Source organism: Mytilus trossulus, chromosome 3, assembly GCF_036588685.1.
Source record: "Mytilus trossulus isolate FHL-02 chromosome 3, PNRI_Mtr1.1.1.hap1, whole genome shotgun sequence".
NCBI classification, from domain to species: domain Eukaryota; kingdom Metazoa; phylum Mollusca; class Bivalvia; order Mytilida; family Mytilidae; genus Mytilus; species Mytilus trossulus.
The window spans coordinates 23,698,700-23,719,801 of NC_086375.1; the positions used below are offsets into that span (position 1 = coordinate 23,698,700).

The following is a 21,102-nucleotide window of genomic DNA, read 5'->3' on the forward strand; positions in this document are numbered from 1 at the left end:
AAGGGGGATATTCTCTGTCTCATTCCTAATTTATATAGTGAAAAGGGGGGGGGGTATCTAAATCTTGGGCAAATACCATTAAAATACCAAGAAAGGTCCTGCTGGATCTTTCTTACCTAACATATACTTTTTTTCTGACTTCAGAAAATAGCAAAAATAAATCATACATCTAGTAAAGCAGAATTATACACACATAAGGGAATGTTCGAATATTCAGATTTAAAATTATTTCTTTGGACAAAGATAAAAAATAGAATATTTTATTCCCAATAACTTGGACATAAACTTTCTTAAAACATTTTAAAAGATAAAATAGTGAAAAGTACGGGAAAATTTTCCCTCCAAATTTCCACTATATAACCAGTCAAAATTTTCCTGCCATCTTTTGGCTTGATTTGAAATTTTAGGTTTACAAAATTTATCTTTAGGGCAAAGTTACCACATTTTAAAGGTAAAATCATTTTATACTTTTATTATGTACTGTCTACTGCACCATTATTAGGTGGACAAACTCATCATAATTTGAGATGGTAAAGTTATATTTTTCCTGTTATTGTAACTTTTTTTCGAAATCATGTACCCATACTTTTTTTTCTGTAATAATTTAGCTTACTGTAAAGGCTTTAAGATGATAACAAAAAAAAAGAAGATTAATTATTGCAAATTATATTTTATGTCATATATATGGGCCATGGTTGTTATAAAATCAGTGAAAATTTATTAAATTTGGAAATTCTGGAATATCTTATTTGAACAAGTTTGTGTAATCTCATATTTTTTGGTTATTTACTGAATGCTGATGCCATTGACATGTGAATACTACCAATAAATCAATTTCCAACAAATGCATTTACTCTTTTTTGTTGATTTTTATCCTTATATCCTTCTTCTACGAATATACACAAATATGGTATATTCAGAGGTCGTTGCCATGGAAACGGTGTCATGTACATGCCAATTTTATTTCATTTTTCTGACAATGGTTATTGTCCCTTTGAGTACATACCCTTTTTATGTTACTTTAATTATTATTTTGTCAGGTTCATATCACCTTAATCAATTGAAGTTTACATGTTTATTAATTTACAATAGAAGAATTGTTACAATAAGCCATTTATCTGGTAATTAAATCATAATAATGCCCCGTTAAACCATTATGTCAGCTGAACATCTGACTTGAACTACAAAATTACGCAATATAAGTGATTGTTTTGTCACTTAAGTAAAACGTTTAAGGGATAATCTTATTTATAGTATTCAGTTATATAATAGAAAGGAAGGACAATGTGTACAAATTATTGATATTTTACTGTGGATTTATGAATATTCATAAGGTACCAGTTTTTATAGATTTTGTCATTAGAGAGAAACCACAAATTTTCGATACTGTACTGGTATACAACAGATACACAGTTTTAGTTCTTTGCTAGAAGCAAATTATGAGACTTCCTCATTGGAATCTTCAACTCACTAATAACTAATACAAAATAAAAATTAAAAGAGTTGAAAGTTTTTATGAATTTTTCTCTGGGATCACTATCAGTTTGAATAAAAACCTCTAATAATGAATATTTCTGAACTTTTATAAACTTTTATGTTGTATCTTTAGCTTGTTTGGTTTCTTGTAAGTATCTGTGTAAATCACAATAATACTATTTTCACGTAAACTTATGACCAACTTGATTCATTGATTTATAGAAGTGTAATATGTCTCACAATGACAAACTGTTGCAACTATTTCCAATATGCTTCTTCATCTATGTATATTTATATAATCTATGAATCATAAAATTTGAAATTTTCAATCTTGTATTTGGTTTTACAGCTTTCATGCTTAATTTCCCCCTTTTATGATGTAAAATGCATAAAATATGTTTGATATGCATTTTTATTTTTACGCATGATTTGTTTCTTTGAATCAATTCATGTTTTAATATTTATTCAATCTGTTTTAAGGTGTTCAATTTGGCAAAAATTTAAACATGTAATAAAGTAAAATAAAATTCAACAACTGTAAAAAGGGAGTTCCAAATATTTGTTTTATCACTCTTTTCATAACGGCAAATTAAGCGTTAAGATAAACATCACATAATCAAATGCGCATCTTGCCTCATAAATTTGAAGAAGAAAAAAAAACAAGAAATAAAAAAAGATCTCTCCACAAAACCACAAAAATTTAAAAACACCAAAAGTCCTTGAACACAGTATTTGCTGGGATACAGTTTGAAACTTGGTTACTATTAAACATCCAATCAAGGAGAGATAACTCATATCAAAGGATTAACATATAATTTGAATGCCTATATCATTGGTCTGGTTTAAGATGTATGATCTGAAAACTGTGCTAATAATACAATATAAAGCTGGGAAGAATTCTAAAACTGCCAACAACATAGGTCTGCGTTAGTTCTGTGATCTGAAAACTGCTACTGATAATACAATATAAAGCTGGGAAGAATTCTCAACAGATATCTACTATAAACCCTTAAGATGAACCATGATTTCATAACACTTGAATTAGTACGCAAATGACTGCAATTTCAAAGTTATGTAATACAAAATAGACATAAAGATTACTGCAGAGTAGTTCATATATAGTAGCTATAACTTAATGTATGGACAACTCAAGGGAATGCTTAAAGGAATGCACAATCTTCTTTTCTGATTGATAAGGTTGAAATTTTCATTAAAGATCATTAAAGCTGTAAAATCACTTATGAATAATTTCACGCTTGATTAGTTTTTATTTAAAAACTTCAATGTTAAGATATTTACTACTGTCAATGAAAAGCAATGCAGTGAAATCGGACAATAAAATGTAAAAGGATTCCTTCACTCACAAATATTTTATATAATCTGTCACGATTCCAACAAGAGGCTCTTTGCAGCCATGTAAAATTACAAGCAGCAGATACATATACTTGAGCATCCAATACCATGGACATGTAATTCCAAATGGTCGATCAGATTCAGAATTTAAGGCAACATGGCAAACACTCAAAATTTGGGAGGCCTTTAATAGCTTACTTAGTGGTATAGGTTGTGCTCATTGTAGAAGGCTGTAAAATGACCTAAAGTTCTTACAACTTCTTCCTCATTTGAAATTTGGTGGAGAGTTGTTTCATTGGCAATCTTACCACACATCTTTTTATCTGCCAGTCAATTACAAATATTCAGATAACTCCTATGCTCCAGGTAAGTTAAAAATTACACTAAAGCACGAAACCTTACCTCCAGGTAATCCAGCTTGGTTAGCTTTCTCTATTCTGTACTGATATACATGTATGGTGAATAGCATATGTGAGGACTGGCCATCATCGTCTGTAAATAAAAGAAGGGATTTTATATTTCTGCTGTTAATGAATTCATCTCTGAACTCAATTCCTCAAAAGGATTGCATTTCCCCCATTTCAAACTGTTTTGGTTCTTACACATCTGTGGCTTTCAAATATTCGGCTTTGAGCTTTCCTGATGAAATTATATCCAGAAAAGTGCTTTGAACACATAAAATTTATAAAGTGTTTTACTCATTTTTTTTTGTTTCTCCCTGATTAGCAAAGATTGTCATATCCATCTAAACACTCATCAGATAATCCAAGAGATCTGACACAATTCTGAATGTCTAACCTAATGGGATTATGCAATATATCATTTTCTATAAAAAAAAAAAATGCTTTCATATCAGCAGATAATTGTTTGTTTTAATCATATTTCTAAAGAGTAAAGTTGAGAATAGAAATGGGTAATGTGTCAAAGAGAAAACAACCTAGCCAAAGAGCAGAAAACTGTTCAAGGCCACCAATGGGACTTGAACACATGTACCCAGAGGCTGGCTAAATATGGCCTTCTCACAAAAATGTGTATTAGGCATTTGATTTAAAAATAGTAACACTAGAATATTTTTTTTAAAAACTTTTGTACCTAGTCAACTTGACAAGAAAGTGTTCATTTTCTATTGCCATACAGAAAAAAGGAAAAGAAATTGAGAGTTATTTCAAATTCAAATTTTTAAAATGCAGTAAAAATTCTTTCTCTATTCTTACCAAGAGCAGTTCTTGAGGCCAGTGCTGCATCAAGATAGTAGCATGCTCTCTCAGCAGTGGGTGCACGTAATTCACTTTGGTTTTCTAGCTGTGTACCACAAATAGGGTCCTCTCTTAGGTATACACCTGGTGAGGTTCCCTGTCCAGATTCAGTACCTGTTGAAAGATAAACTGAGCAGTTAAAATATGAAAGTAAGACAAAGATGCATTTAAAGGTGATGTGGTGTATACACCGTTGCGACAGCAAACCAATGACAGACACAAAAAAAGACAAGGAAAAGGCATCTAGGTTCATACACTATGCAAAGGAAATCATCAGAAGAACAACCTTAGGGGTGAACTCAGGTGCACTAAAAGGATAAACAGTTCTGCTCCACGTGCAGAGCAAGGAAATAAAGTGCTGCAGTTATAAAACATCTTGCATACAAATTCTTACTCTATACTTTAAATATATATAGATAGAATTTTAGATTCTTTAAAACAATGGCATTTTGTATGTGGTGTAAAATTAATGGTTTACAATGACTAATATCCATGTTCAAGTTAAAAAAAAAATCCATATAAAACTAAAAGAACATTTTTCCAAAGATAGATATTTGTGAAACATTCAGAACAAATTTGCTTAATTAAACTATAAATCAAGAGAGATTTGTTCATCCGTTTGATCCTGATGCACCAGCTTGAAACTGGAGATTATTTGAAAAGATTTCAATAAATTTGAAAACCTTTATACAAATCCAAATCATTTTTTTATTAAAATTTCATATCTATTTCAAATAATTACTATTCAAAAGTAACAATTAGAAGAGCATTTTTAAATTAAATCAATGGCCGCTTTTCACTATGAGTAAACAGCATATTTTTATCATCTGACATCAGTAAATACTGCTTAAAACATTGACATCGAACATTGTCTATTTTTTACAAAGATAAAAGTATTTGTTACTAAACGGTAATTTCTAATTCCATATTATATAACATTAATAATCAATGCTTTCAATTCAGTTTTTAAAACCATTAATTAAATATGTCAATTTTAATTTACAAGATCGTACTTATACCAATACTGCTATTAGTTGGATTTATAAAAGGGCTCGACATGTGATTTTAGTATTCACGTTCATCAACAAAATCAATACAAACTTACTGTAACAAAATTACTATCTATGTTTATTATGACAAAATTGACTTTTTCAATTAGGTGTTGAGAAATCTATAAAACTTAAAAAGTTTCTTTCATCTAAGTTTTACAGCTTTTAATTTTGACTTTTACTCTGTAATTTTCCCCTGAAAGAGTTTTTTGAAAAGATAATTTTCAAATTTCTAATTTCAAGATTAGGCATGCATTTGATTTTGAATGTCTCAATTAAGATAAGATTTCAATCAGCCTTATTATCAGGTGATGACAAAATTTAATGCTTTGAACTAACAAGCGATTTTATAAACTTTGTTGAAACCTAGAAAGTTGGTACATGGATGTTTTCCTTGCCTCACAAGTTCTCAGGTCATTAAAAAATGCATTTTTTGCCAGTATACTTACCAAAATCTGGAACTTTAAATTTGATCAATTGGAAAAACTTTACTGCTTTTAACATTTGTAGAAAGACCAGATTCATAATAATGTTTTTTACATTGTAAAAGCTCTTGCTATTAAAACAAGTCCTGCATCATTCACAGATTTTGGTATTTGTTCATATATAGGACTTGGGACTAAATGGGTATTTTCCATTCTAGAACATAAAAAAATATGAGAACCTATCTACTTTTAACTGAAATTACGAATTTATTAAAATAATCCTTACCCTGAGCAACTTCACTCAATAAATCTCTGAGCAATTCTTGTTTTCCAGTTACTTCTACTGCTGATACCCTCACTGAGAACCGGGCACCAGTTTTATCCTTTTGTTCATTAATCAAACGAAAAAGCCAGGTAATGGCACTAGGTATTATTCCTAAAGTCTGGGCTGATTTGTCACTTCCTACAATGGTGTATGATTTTCCTGAAATGAGAAAAATTCAAAATGAAGTTTCAAAAACAAAAAAAGAAATTTGAAGCTAAACATGCATACAGCTTTTTGATTTTATTCCAAGAATTGCACAAACAGTTTTGAAATTCATGAATCACAAGTGTACTGAAAACAATGAAATCAATTCAGAAAGCATTGAAATTGTGGTTTTTATCAAAACAAACTTTCAACTTCAACTTCTCAATGAAGGAATTGGCAATGATACTACATCTCTTAAATTCTTATATTTCAAGACTGACCCTTGAAAAAATTGTTTCTTATTATAAATACCATGGCAATAGTGGTCTTGAAATTTAAGTTTTTTAGCAACTGTGTCGGAGATTAAGGATGAAAAAACTCAAGTCCTTTTTTATTACTGAACACTTACAGATATTATTTTGAAACTTGAACATATAGATATCACAACAAGCTCTTAAAATCTTAGATGGGTTTCTACATTTGAACTCTGTATAACTTAGAAGTCAGAGCAATTGATAAATGCAGGCGGAAAAACAAAACAGTAAAAAATTTAACTTTATGACACGAATACACTTGAAGATATTAGCATAAAATCTAAACAAACAAATGTGCAACCTTTTTCAAATAATACTCAATTACCTGTACCACAAGGAGTCTATTAAATTGAAGAGTTTCTAATGATTTGTCAAATACAACTACAAATGACAGAGAAAAAGAACTTTCGTAAATTGATTATCAATCTATTACAAATCTAATGCATTATACCTATTGACTAAATTAGGAATATTTAATTTCTTAAAATGTATGACTTCTATAATTTAAAACCATTCATCTTGCTACGAGATAGCACTGCACTAATTTGTACACGACATATGTGAGAAAAAAAGTTGGAGCATACTTTACAAATTATTTCAATGCAATGTGAAATTGCACCTTGCATGTTGATTGCTATTTTATTACTAAATTAAAGTGCAGATTCAAGAAACAATTACGTTAAATGAACTTTGAAAGAAATGTAGGGAAATACATTTTTTTCACTTACTTTTTTTTATTACCTTTTAATCATTTCACTTATTGTCTTAGTCTGAGATGCTCTGCCATCTGACCCACTCTTTTTTGGGGCAGAGGGACGTAAGAGCACAGTCCTTAAACATGGGAATCGCCCACCTTAACTTGGGCAGAACATTTTCGGTCATGAAATTAAAACAGATCCATTTTTTATTCATTTTTTGCAACTTATATTTCAGTAAAAAATTGCCTCTCAGAAAAGAAACAAAAATTCTATTCTATGAAATTTTTTCGCACTTTCTAGTACATAGCCTACACCGTTAGACAATCCTTTTTCTCTTTCAACCGGTTTACTTTGAATTAGATGCTCCTTACAAGCCTGCACATATCTGAAGTTTATACAAGCATAACAAACTTAAAAAGATTTAACAAAGTAAAATGGATATCTTATCCCTAATTATCACTACTTATTTGATTATAGAAGTGTACTTGTGCAATAAAACAAACATATATGATAGGGATAAGTCTAATAAGACACCAAATTGATATAAGTACATACTTGTCTATACTTCAGTAGTTTAATATACAAATATGGTTATATGATCTTTTATACTTGGTTATTATGGTGGAAAATTGAAAATTTCCCCTTTTTGTAGAAAAAATATCAGATTTACTTAATAAAATGGTCATAAATGTGGTTTGGAAAAATAAGAAATTCCCCTTTTTGAGGAAAATATCAGTTACTAAATAAAATGGTCTTGATGTCATTTAAAGCTTTTTATTCATTTGGTGCTGCATGACTGTCTCATTTATATACGTATCTCAAAAGTTGTTTAATAAGAATTTGAGGCTTGTTGCTTATTGTGCAGACTGGTCTGCCTAGACTTTTTATATTTTGATTTTTTTACATCTACATATATAAAGAAGGAACAATAATACCAAGAAGTGTTAATATTTGTCGATATTCCTTCCTTAAAAAGTGTTAGATTTTAAGATGAGAGTTTTTGTTGCTGATTTTTTTCAAAACATCATTTTTTTAAACAATTTGTTTTGAAAATCTGTATGCTGATAATATATGCAGAAATGTTTGCCCTAAAACGTGGCACATAATTTGAGGGTGAACAATTACCATATTAAGAGAAGTGGAGAGAACTAGACAATCTGAAAAGTCATAAAAAGTTTATTAAGGTCTGGTCTTGTGATCATATAACAACACCACCATAAAAAATTTGATATAGACTAGAATTGCCAGCCTAAGTACCTCATTTCAAAACTCTTTATATTTATGGAATTCTATCATGTTAGCAACATTATACAAAATTTATGGAAATTATATTCTATATGCGATTGTTTTTTACTCTAGACACGATATTAGCAAGTCTATAAGGCCTAGTTACATATGTTTTACAAATGATGTGAAGGCGGCATCTCTCTACCAATTTACGAAAAGTCAATATGGGCTAGAGATCACTATTTTGTACAATGTTTCGGTCATATTCAAGATTGTCTTCCGAGTTAAGTTCTGACACTCGATAAAATCTACAAGGACTCAATACAGTGTAAGAACAAACTTAATGAATTGTTTGAATAAGACCGAGTGAAAATGAATTTAATGTGTATTATAGAATATTAACAAATCTACGGGGACTTGTTGGATGTTTGTAGCAATTAGAACAAATCGATGGACTCGAGTGACCTGTCCCTGTACTTAACTAATGCTTCACTTAAATGCAATAGATTAATTTTATTGCAGAACAACTATTGTGGTATAAATTAATTATTCCCGTCAGGAACAACTCAATGAAGAGAGTAATTCAATCATTTTCTCCTTTTGATGACAAAGACCATTTTAAAACCGCCATATTCTCCGGCAAAAAATCCAATGCTCTTAACCATGTTTGATTTGATTTAAAAACAATGGAAGCTTGTTGCATCAATATGCATCGTTTGTACATGGTATTTATCCAATCAAATCTAATTGTTGTAACCATATTTCATTTATTAAATACAAGGGCCTAGCGCTAGGTTAGCTGATAATCAAATTTTGACACATCGCAATGAGATTGGGAAACGTGACTCATCCTAATGTCTATAACCATACAGGGATGTCCGTCAGAAATGTAAGTTTCATGTCCAGATTAAATCATGTATTCATCTGTTGATCTCTAGCGTCCAGAACAATACCGCCAATTTACGCCAATCATCAAATTATAATGAAAACTGTGTTTAATCAGAACGGTTACCATCAAGTGCTTTACAGTTTCTTAACCATAAAGTACATTACGACAATACAATTACCGCGATTCTGTTTCATTTGAATCCAAATTTCATAAGCTTAAGAACAATCCAGACGGTTATTTCCTTTCTATTGATTGCTGTTGTTTCATGACCAGCGGCTATTTCCTTAGACATGACATTTCAAATGCCAAAGAAAATATATTGTCAGGCTGTTTTTAATTGTAATTAAATTTTATCAGACCAAAAGACAATGAACTGGAGTAAAAAAAATCATTGTAAGGCCATTGGTATTCTACCTTTTCTTCCTTCTTGGTTAAGAAAATATTGTAAGCAAGCAGTATTTTATTTTGTATAAACATTAATTTTTTTAGTAAACCAAATTTCTGAATACTTGTTTTTGTTATTAATTTTAATACACCAGATTCAATTTAATTTAGGATTTTTTAACCAGAGTTAATATGTAAAATAAAATCTCTAAGCGTAGACAGAAGTCCAAGAGTGAGAAAGCTAACTGGGGTGACCTCAAGACCAAAACATATATAATCTTGAAATTTTTGCTTAACATTGTTTTTCTCCTTAAAATAAAAACAAAGTTAGTTTCCTAAACCACATAGATTTGCTGGTATTAGAAAGTTATTACCGAACACACCGGGGATAAGTCAGAGAAATAATTTTTATTTCTTTCTCTCTCCATGGAATCGTGCCTGGATCTGACCTAAACAGTAGGAGCCAAACAATGGTACCACATTTAATTACTTTTCCTAATCAGTACCAGTAACTCTACATAGATAAATACCATATCTATTGTGAAACGGATAATATGTAACATATTTTACACAGAAAAACTTGCGACTGGACTTTGCCAAAAATAAAAGCGCAATACTTTGTAGCTGAAAGTCTTGTCAAATCTAACCCAATGTTAAAGCAAAATATTTTAAACTATATGAGCATGAGAATACAACAATTTTATTCATTTTGCAATTTGGACACTAAGAGTTATTACCCTTGTTGGCATGTAATCTAAATGAGTTTTTGTATCTTTTATAAGAATTTTTAACATTTCTTTGTTAAATCAATCAATATGACTCTAAAAATGCTTTTTAATATGCAACATATTTGATTTAAAATTATCTATGCTTATTTATTGACAAATTTAGATCAATCTTCAAAAATATATAAACCAACTTTCAATGACGCAGATAAATTTCCAAGAAAATTCTGTTTCTAAACTTTAAGGTAGAAATATAAGTGTAATTACAAATTGTTTTTTACACTGTTCATTTTTTCAAACAATTCACCAAAGAACCACTACAAAAAAATCTTACATGTTTTGTCTGAAAATGTACATAATTAAAATACTGCCCTTCCTCAAAGAAAATCCTTCACAGAATAAATTTATGGTAAAATCATTAAAAATATTTCAAAGCCATTAAAACATGTTCTTTTAGCTAGTTTAGTAAATGGTACATTAAGAAATTCTTGGAGTTCAAGTTGCTGTGAAGTCTGGAAAAATCCCAAAGTTTGACAAAAAAAATAAAAAACTTCAAGTAGGCAAACAGACAACAGCCTTTTTGTTGTTAATCGAATTACACCACCTGTTAATAAGTTTTATAAGAAGAAAGGACAGTCAAGACCAGAGTTCTGAAACTGGTGGTTTGAAGGTTTTGGCTACAAAAAAGTTTCATTTTTTTTCAAGGACCACAAGCGTAAAAAGATTTTGAGAACTCTGTTGAAGACTTTATTTTACTGAGCAATAGCTTCAGTGTGGGTCCTGGCTCTTACACACTGGGTTGTAGCTGTGTAAACCTTTTAGTGTGAAGTACAAAAAAATGTAGATACCTCTTTTTTTAACTACAATTTTATCTAGACACTTCAAAGACATATTCTTTGGGAATCCACTAGATTGTGGAAACAACTACCAAAGTTGGCAATTTTTTAAGGAAATGATGGTACAGAGAACAGAAAGACAGAACAATTGTTCCTATAATTTGTTTTTCTGTAAATTGAGATCTTGTAGATACCTACCTATTTTTGAATGACCGTATGTAAAGACACACCCATCAGCACCACTAACCACGCCTTGTATGATTTCTGTCAGACTACTGGAACATAATTCACTCTACAAAAGGAACCATTAATAAATATAAGCAAACCTCAATACATTAGGTATAAGAGAAAAAGACTTCACACGATGAAAACTTCATGATTATTATCGTTTTTTATACAAGGTCCATAGATTCACATACCACTTTCCTCTCTCAAGTTTTTTCAATGTCATCTTTTGTGTACTGTACCTGTTTCACTTTTTTTTTTTAAATTTCAAGTATTGGCTTTGCTCATTGTTTTTAAAAGTATTTGATGACCTATAGTTGTTAATTTCTGTGTCACTTGGTCTCTTGTGAAGAGTTGTCTCATTGGCAATAATACCACATTTTCTTTTTTATATTTGTGAAAATCAATGAAATCCAACCTCCCTCCTAAATTTTTTTGTGGAGTGGTAAAGGGGGATAAGTCATTACTATAAACATAGTTTTTACCTGTGAATCATCAGGAGAAAAGACAGCATCAAAGGCAAACATTTTAGGAGCTGATGTTTTTCTGTGTGCAGATGTTGGGATACCACTGGCTGTAGGATCAAATACTGTGATCTGTTTTCTGCGAGGATCTATAGATAGGAAGGAAGTTCCCTGGTCACTGTGATGGGTTGATGGACATATCTTTAACATGACCTTCACCTGAAAATAATTAAATATACAATGTAACTATGGTATCAAATTATTTCAACTTTATATGAAGAAAAAACATTGATGTAGAAACCTATGATGTATTTAAAAAAAAAGTAAAAAGAATCAAAGAAATATATTTCATTGTGGTTTATTAAATTTTCTTGGATGTCCCGAGGATGAGCCAAGCCACAAAATTGAAAACATCATCTAGCTGGAAACAGGACTTTTCAAATATAAAAGAATGTACAAATAACATGGAGTCTCCAAATTCCTTTATGCCCTGCCCTGTTTTACTATGCCAGGTGCAAATCAATCAAGTACCAGTATAAAAAAATCAATTACTGAAACATGTGAAGAAAAGAAATTCTTAGAAGAAAAAAAGATAATTGATACATCATTCAAAAAAAAATTACATATTTATTGGCCTACTGTTCTCAAATCTTCTAAAAATAACAAATAACCCCAAAAAACTATTAATTTTCAACTTCATTAGTGTAAAAGTGCTTATCAACTTATTCATAAAACATGTTGCATGTGCAAGAATCCAGCAACACCATTAAATGAGCAGTTATGTTCTCATATCACAAGATGATTATTACAGTTGGTAAAATAGATAAAATATTGATAGATTAAATGTTCAACAGCAATACACATCTGTATAGTATGTAATTATAGAACAATTATATTTAGCGCCCTCTAGGGACTAATTGTTTTAATGACCAAATATGCTGTCTAGCAATACACATACAGGGCTAAAGACATTCAGTTCCGATATTCCCCGGAGTCTACTAAAATGGCTCCATCTTCAGTTTGGTTTTTATAATATTTGACTTATCAACTTTATTTTTCCATTCCTATCTGATTTTTATTACCGTTTCGGGAATTTTATGCATATGGATATTGCAAATTAATAAAGGAAAACGAATCAGGGAATAAGTTTTTTGTTTTAAAGACCAAGATAACATAAAAAGATGTACAATAAATGAACCTGATGCATCGAGTCTGGGAATTCCGAGGGAAAAAGTGCAATCCAACTGAGTGCTTTGTTTATGTTATTGTTTACACGTAGTTGATGTGTTTTATGGGCAATGCACGGCACCAGTTTTAACAGGGGATATATATTGCAGTTTTATTTTTCACAATTTTGCAATGTAAAGTATCTAATAATATTAAACTAGTGAAAATAATTTTCCATAATAGATGAAAAAAGTTAAACTAAGAAAAAACAAACCAGAATCGTAACAGAAAATCAAAAAATGAGTATCCTATAAATTTTTCTGGTCTATAATTGAAGGAACCGGTAAAATCTTCCAATTTCTTTTACTATTACTAAAGAGAAATGACCATGAGCTAAATTTCTTTATAAAGGAAGATGAGATAGTATTTGATAAATTGCTTACATTATTTGAATTGATTTGTGATAAATAGTCATATCTCTATTTCTTTTATTACAGGCAAGTAAGTTGGACATTATAACAAAGATATCCTGAGAATAAAGGAAAGATTTCATGAGAATAAAAGAAAGATGTCATGAGAAGAAAGAATCTTTGTTAGATGTAAAAATAATATTGATGATGATGAATGTCATTTATTTCTTTCTTGTCAAATACAAAAGCAAAGATAACTAAACTAATAATAAGCTTTGAAATTTTAACATCAAAGCTTATGCAGATGTGGTTAAAGTTTCATTGTTAGCAATATCTGATATCAAAACAGTTTCATATGTAAGAACTGAGAAAAGGGAAACAGTTGCAATATAAATGTTTCAGATGACTCTTGCATATCAATCTTTTATATTTATATTCAGATTAAAATTGAGATATCCTGAAATGTTGACTGAACTGTTACCCTGCAAGCTCATCTGGCTAGGTACAACCATAGGATATTTACATGTTATTCTCCTGAGGCTCTTTCACAAGAAATATTTGAGTATTTGTATTGATCATTCTTTTTATAAAGATCCATTTTTGTGAAATTAAGTCACAGTAATACAAAGTTTCCAATAAAAAAAGGAAATTAGTTGCTTTCATAATTTAAATCTTTATCCAATCATTAAACAATGAAATCATTGGTCAGTATTGCATATAGGTCACATGTACTACAAAATTTAAGTGTACACTAAGACCAAATGTACTACAAAGTTTGGTATCATAGGGACAAATCAACTACAAATTTTAGTAGACTTTAAACCAGTTATAATATTCTTTGGAGATCTTTTATTATTCCTCATTTTCAAGACCTTCTAAATAAGCAAGCGCTACTAACATTTAGCAAGTTAAAGAATAGCCCCATGGGAGCAAATTTAGTAAGCCTGTTTTGCTTTTTGATATCTTTATTGTGACATCTATAGCGCTTTATGATTGATTGATCTAGGAAGCTTAAAACAAACAAACCATAAAAAAAACACTTATAATCTCTTTTTGCACAATTTTATCTAACAAATATAGCTGCAATTAAGAGGCAACAAGAGGAATAAGCTTCTTTATGTATAAAACCATCGTAGTTGTAGCAATGAGTAAGTGCTTTTCTTTTTCATAATTCAATCTATTTGATGCTTAAACAATATTAAAATTGATTTTTATGTCTTAATTAACACTATTTGTTCAATATAATTGTTTTGTATCATATAGCATAAATGCACATAAAAATGATACAATCTGCATTATGCAATAACTAGTTTATAGGACAGAAAAATAAAAATCTGTGAAAAATAAAATTTAATATGCTATGTCAACTATCAGATGCATTAATTGTTGCCGGAATAAATACTTTCTGGAGAAACCTAAATTTCTGTTTTTTCAAAAGCTAAATCAACTATGATCTGTGAAAAACCAAAGAGCTTCAAACAGACAGAGACAAATAACCAAAGCATAAAACAGATTAGTTTACCGACAGAAACAACTTAAATTCAATTAATGGAAAAACTTTTGAAATCTCTCAATTAAGAGTCTATACCAAGATGCTTTAAGATTCAATCACATCAGATACACTTAAAACCCCTATAAAGTGTCTATACTAAAATAATCTTAATATGTGTCTTAAGTAGATCTAAGATCAAATCGACAGATTGAATTTTTTCAAATGAACATTCGCCAGACACCCATGGTTCTTCTATTAGATCTATTTACTGGTCCTAATAATAACACTACGATAATTTCTTTACAGATAACAACTACTGAAAATGTTAAATCCATAAATATAAAAATATTTCTGCATGCGTAAGTACATATAAAGCCTACTTAATCCTGCTAGAAATATTAATCATAGATATCTTTATTACACCAGACTCCAAAGATCTGGCATAAAAACCATGCTATCATACAGAGCTAGCTGCTAAATTAATTCCTCTTCAATATCACCCATTTGGCCAGATTTATGACAATTAAAGCTAACATCTTCCAATACAAGTTATAAGATAGATGTTTTGGTTTATTGCCTCAATTTAATGAAAGGTTAGTGTAATGTTTGGTTTATTTCGGGAAATATTAATGAAATATAAGTACAGGATAAACTGGAACGAAAATTAATTTTTATGACACGATCCTCTGATTGGTTCATGTTATGACTATTTCGAACAAAAGGGGAGATAATTTACCAGTTCCACATGACATATGATATTGTTGTTTCTCTTTAAAGTTCTGGCTTTAAAACTTGAATGAAATTTATATTTTATGACACAGTCCTCTGATTGGTTCATGTTATGACTATTTCGGACAAAAGGGGAGATAATTAACCAGTTCCACAAGACATATGATATTGTTGTTTTTCTTTAAAGTCTGTCCTTAATTGCTAACACTGAGGAAACTTTTTGAAAGCTTTGATATTGGGGACTTAACCAGAATGAATTCCAAGATTACAAGTGCTGTTTTTATTGACTTTTTATTAGGGGCCACTACTGTGTTATAAAATCTGGATTTATTTTGTGCTTCATTCCCAACATAAATTTACAGAAAGGCTTAATTACTCCATAAACCAAGCATGTGGTAACCATTTTTCTACAACTGGCCAATTAAATCTAATCATCATGTTTATTTAAAAATAAAGTTTTCATGTTTTAACTAATTTTCATCTTGCTGGTCATTTCAATGATTTTTTCTATCTTCTGCTATTAAAAGAACTGTTATATAGTGAAATCAGTTAGTACTTTTGACTGAAACAGCTTGACTTACAAGATTCTACCTTTAATTGCCATTCTTATTTCAACACCTGACAAATTTTAACTTCATCTTTCAACATATTCTCTTTAATACAAACTAACCCTTTCAATTAATAAGAGCTATCTTAAATGAAAAACTAAAATTTCAGAGGAATTTAGGAACAGCAATGAAGTTTACTAAATCTATTCTTTTTTTTTGTACAAGCAATGCTGAATGCACCCAAATTTTGTCTACCCTCTGCAATGTTAAAGCGAATACATTCTTTTTAAAAGTATAAAATTTGACACAAAAAATTGCCTGTTTTGCTTATTCTTTTTATATATACAAATAACCTTTTAATATGCCGTTTTTACACTAAAAACAACTTTTCTATTTGATAAATGAACAATTATTTACTATGCATATACCATTAACGACAGACATTTGGCCATATTTCAATACCTTGGCATCTAGTATCATACATGTTCAAAGAAAGGTCTGTATCTACTAGGCCATTAGAAAAATGTAAATATTTATATGTGCATGTCTGACACGATAAAAATTCCCTTAAGGGGTCATAAAATAATAATGTTACCATTTAGTATTATTGAACTGAAAAATATATCTATGTAGCTATTGCTTTTGGCTATTTAACAAGTTTTCATGGTAATTGATCTAGTTTGAAGAGTGGCTAGCCAGAGTTGTTGGACTCCAACAAACCTACCGTCAGAGAAGATAAAGAGTTTGTTATCTGGTCTATCTTATCTACCAACATAATTATATTAGCATCAAGAATAAAAATGTAATAAATATAGGAAATCTTTACCATCTATTTTGAAAGGGTGGTCATTAAAGACCAACAAATTGATTTATCAATCAAAATGGAGTCTGATGGCCTTTAAATCAGTGTAACTTTACATCTATAGTATAAGTTTATATTTTTCTGTCCAGGAAAATAAATCTTTGTGAATTTGGATGACTGTTTGAATTCTGGCACCAGACTTTTGTCTTTATGTCCAGGAAAATAAATCCTTGTAAATTTGGATGATTGTTTGAATTCTGGTACCAGATTCACGTCTGATGGCCTTTAGATGAGTGCAACTTTACATCTATATAGTATAGTATAAGTTGATAATTTTCTGTCCAGGAAAATAAATCCTTGTAAATTGGGTTGATTGTTTGAATTCTGGCACCAGACTTGAGTCTGATAAGTAAATAGATACTTATATCATTCCCTTCTGTGACATGATCATAATTGAGAAGTCTGTATGTAATATAGCACATTAAATTGTACAAAAATCAGTAGACCTGACCTGTTCTTAGTGACATATTAGTGCTGTCTTGGGAGAAACTGGGAACCAGTCTAATGAATGGTAATATCCCCCAGACATGTTAACTTATTTCATTTCAGATTTGAATTCATTGTATGCCATAATTCAATATGTGTGCATCTATAAAAAATCACAAGTTTCCAGGGTCAACTGCAAGTCTCTTAACCTCTATTCGTACAATATATCAAGATATTTTTGAAAGAGGAAAAAGCAGGGGGAAAAGGAAAAGTTGGTCTCAGTTTTGATTTTCTATCAATTTTTATACGATAAGAAAATTCATTGCAACACAACTTCTTACTCAGACTTCTGTTATCTAGATCTTTTATATTCACTTTAATGCATTTTTATAGTCTGCAGTTCAATATGATCCCATTTGTGGAATATACTGTTACCTTGTGATCCTTAAGTGATGCTTTAGAAAAGATTGCAAATTATTTTGACTTATGTGTACACCAACATATATGTTTTTGATACAGACATAAAAGACAGAAACCATGTTGTCTGTATACTAGGGCTTTGAAACCAGGGTTGATTAATTGATTATTGTATGCTAATGTCCAGTGGAAAATATTTCATGCATGTTCAGGGCAAAAAAAACCAGGGTTAAAGGATTTTCCTAGATATGGGACTGTCTGAATGTGGTAATAACTATAAGACAATCATTATCTGTATCTCTCTCACCTTGCCAACACCAGGATTCTGTACCCTGCCAACAGTTCGTAACAAACATGGCGGAATAGGAGGCGGGTTTGTTCTCACGACCTCGTAAAACTTTGTCGGAAATGAAGGTGTGTCTGGTTGTGTTGCTTGGTGACGCCGTTTCTTCTTTCCCAGCTTCTGTGCAGCTCTGTAATGAGTAAAGAATGAAAGCCATTAAGTGGAATAAAGTTAATGCCAGAGATTTGGTTCCTGTGTAATTCGAAAACTTCATTTAAATCATTACCGCACATCAAACTATCGCAGAAATTAATCACCAAAACAGTAGAATATGATGTAATTATTATACACTTAACAATTTGTTAATATGCACCATATGGCTGCCAAATATTTACGCAGAACCATTAAAACACAGTACAAACTTACTATAAGTTAATATCGACAATAAAAATTACAAATTTCATTCCGTGAAGTCTTGGCAAATGTACCTCAAACTGTGTGTTTAATATGGAATTATGGGTTCTCAGGAAAAGTAGGAAACCAAGCTCTATAGGCATTTTAATGAGACATCAGAATTTAGTTCCACTAGCTCAAAATAAAACACTCATTCTGGTTCAAATCATAAAGCAATGAGAACTCTTGCAAAACTTTTTATAAAGTTTTTATAAAGTTTTATATTCTCAATATGTTGTTTTGTGAAAAAGCAACTATGGCCTCAGTTTTGTTTATGTTTTACAGTAACTTCTGAAATGCAACAGGAAAAAAGTCTTTAAGATGCACATCCATCAAGTATAAGATCAGATTCCCCCCCCCCCCCCACCCCCCTTTATTCAGAATCAGCCTCTTCTATTGTGTATCTGTGTAACTAATCTTGTAAACGCAACTCAAAATACCAAAATAATCCAAAATCAGATTTCGTAGAAGTCCTAAATAGACCCCCCAGCAAACAAATACTTGTTACAGCAACTCAAAATATTTACTCATGACCTACATATATTTTTAATAGAACATTCTTTATAACCCCCAGCAAACAATTATACTTGTGAAAGCAACTCTCACCAATTACATAAGAGATGTTTACACCAAGTTGTATCCCTCAGACAAATAATTTATCAGCCGAGCGACTTTATATGAAATATTGATGAGGAGCTTACTATCTAAATGGTCTTACCATTAAATAATAATGAGATAGTTGGTTAGTGTGATGACTATAATGAAGTAACGTAGGGTCGCAGTAGTAAATTAAGGATTACAATAAAATCCTATTTGAAAAAGATCAACAATTGCATCTTTAATGACAATAAATTAAAATATCTCACATTCCTGTGGATAGAAGCAATAAAGCTATTAACACACAAGAAAACAGAAGTTGGCAAAATGGATTTTACGTAAAAAGTCTTTTTTTTAAATGTCCTTTTTTTTCGCTGGTCAGACTATCTAAAATAAAACACCTGCCTGCAAGTCCTAGTTTGATCAATGTCAGTAAACTGTGTCTATTTTTGTACTGTTTTTAAATTGAATTTTTGATGTCTGGTCAAACTATTTCAAATATAACATCTGCATGCAAGGTCATGTTTGAGTAATGTCAGTAAACTGTGTATTCTTGGTACTGTTTTAAATTGAATTTTTGTTGTCTGGTCAGACAATTTTAAATAAATCATCTGCCTGCAAGGTCATGTTTAAAAATGATCAATGATCCTGCAATGCCAGAAAGTTAATAGATCACAAAACATTCTTGTTTAAATTGTTTTACATTTATCATTTCACTCAGGGTCTCTTGTAGCTTGCTGTGTGGTACGGTTTAGCTTATTCATTGAAGCCTGTACAGGCATCTTATGATCTATAGTTGCTATTTGGTCTATGGTGGAGAGTTGTCTCATTGGCAAGAATACCACATGTTCTTATTTTTATTTATATACTCATCGACATAGATTTAACTCTTTATAATAATTCTAACCCCATTTACAATTTTGACTCTAAATAAACCTCCCCTGTTCATGAATTTATATTACCCCAATAAACTCTTGGAAACAAAGTGACTTAATGAAATTCTGGCACAGGAATTTTGTTTAATGCAAATGCCTAAAAATACAAAAATACTCTGACATTTTAAGCCTGAAGCTGCTGACTTTCTAAAAAAAATGTATAAAAATCTATCAATCATAATATCTCTGCTTGAGGTTATCTTCCGAGTATCAGAAAAAGAATGCTCTTTATTTATACAGAATCGGTGAATATACATATAACCTTGCACTGAACCTAAACATAACTTGCAATAGACATAATATTATGTCTTTAAAAAACACAAGCTGTGATCAATACATAAAATCTTTTCTCATTATTCTACAATTTCCACATGTCAAACAAAATTTTCTTCAATATATCTCAGTTCAAATGAACTACTACTCAATTTCCTTGAAGTTAAGCAAAATGCATGTTAAGCAGTATATGTATTGATTGACAATATAAAAGCAATTTCACTGATTGATGAAAGGCACCCCTGATTACTAATCAGTCATAGGTCCCTCATCAAAACAATCAATAAAATTATCAATGGTACACTTAACTCTGGAAAGAAAACAATCCTCCCCAAAACCCCCTTAAATCAGTCATAGGTCCCTCATCAAAACAATCAATAAAGTTATCAATGGTACACTTAACTCTGGAAAGAAAACAACCCTCCCCAAAACTCCCCTAAAACAATCAATAAAATATCAATGGTATATATTTAACTCTGGGAAGATAAAACAACCCTTCCCAACATCATTTTTTAAAGCAGTAACATAATCCTTTTAACCATTATTACACATTTGTAAGAGATCCTGACATTATACTCTGGGAAGCAAAACAAACCTCCTTTGAATCAGTGACACCTTAAAAATTATGATGACATTTCTAATCTGTAAGAGATCCAACATAAAAACAACCAGTTAAGTTGCGGTACACTTACTTAACTCTGGATAGAAAACAACCCGACC

The 21,102-nt window shown here is 30.5% G+C and overlaps 1 protein-coding gene across 4 annotated transcripts in view; it reads right to left on the reverse strand.

Moving 5' to 3' along the window:
- The window catches only part of LOC134710693 (kinesin-like protein KIF26A), a 131,793-nt gene that overhangs the window by 25,203 nt on the left and 85,488 nt on the right, over window positions 1-21,102 (reverse strand). For all 4 annotated transcript variants that reach the window (XM_063571082.1, XM_063571081.1, XM_063571080.1 and 1 more), the window contains 6 exons: window positions 18,149-18,314; window positions 11,812-12,009; window positions 11,300-11,393; window positions 5,846-6,043; window positions 4,044-4,199; window positions 3,232-3,321 (listed from right to left, as the gene is read on the reverse strand). In XM_063571082.1, the coding sequence (XP_063427152.1) occupies window positions 3,232-3,321; window positions 4,044-4,199; window positions 5,846-6,043; window positions 11,300-11,393; window positions 11,812-12,009; window positions 18,149-18,314 (902 nt within the window). The remainder of the gene's footprint in view (window positions 1-3,231; window positions 3,322-4,043; window positions 4,200-5,845; window positions 6,044-11,299; window positions 11,394-11,811; window positions 12,010-18,148; window positions 18,315-21,102) is intronic.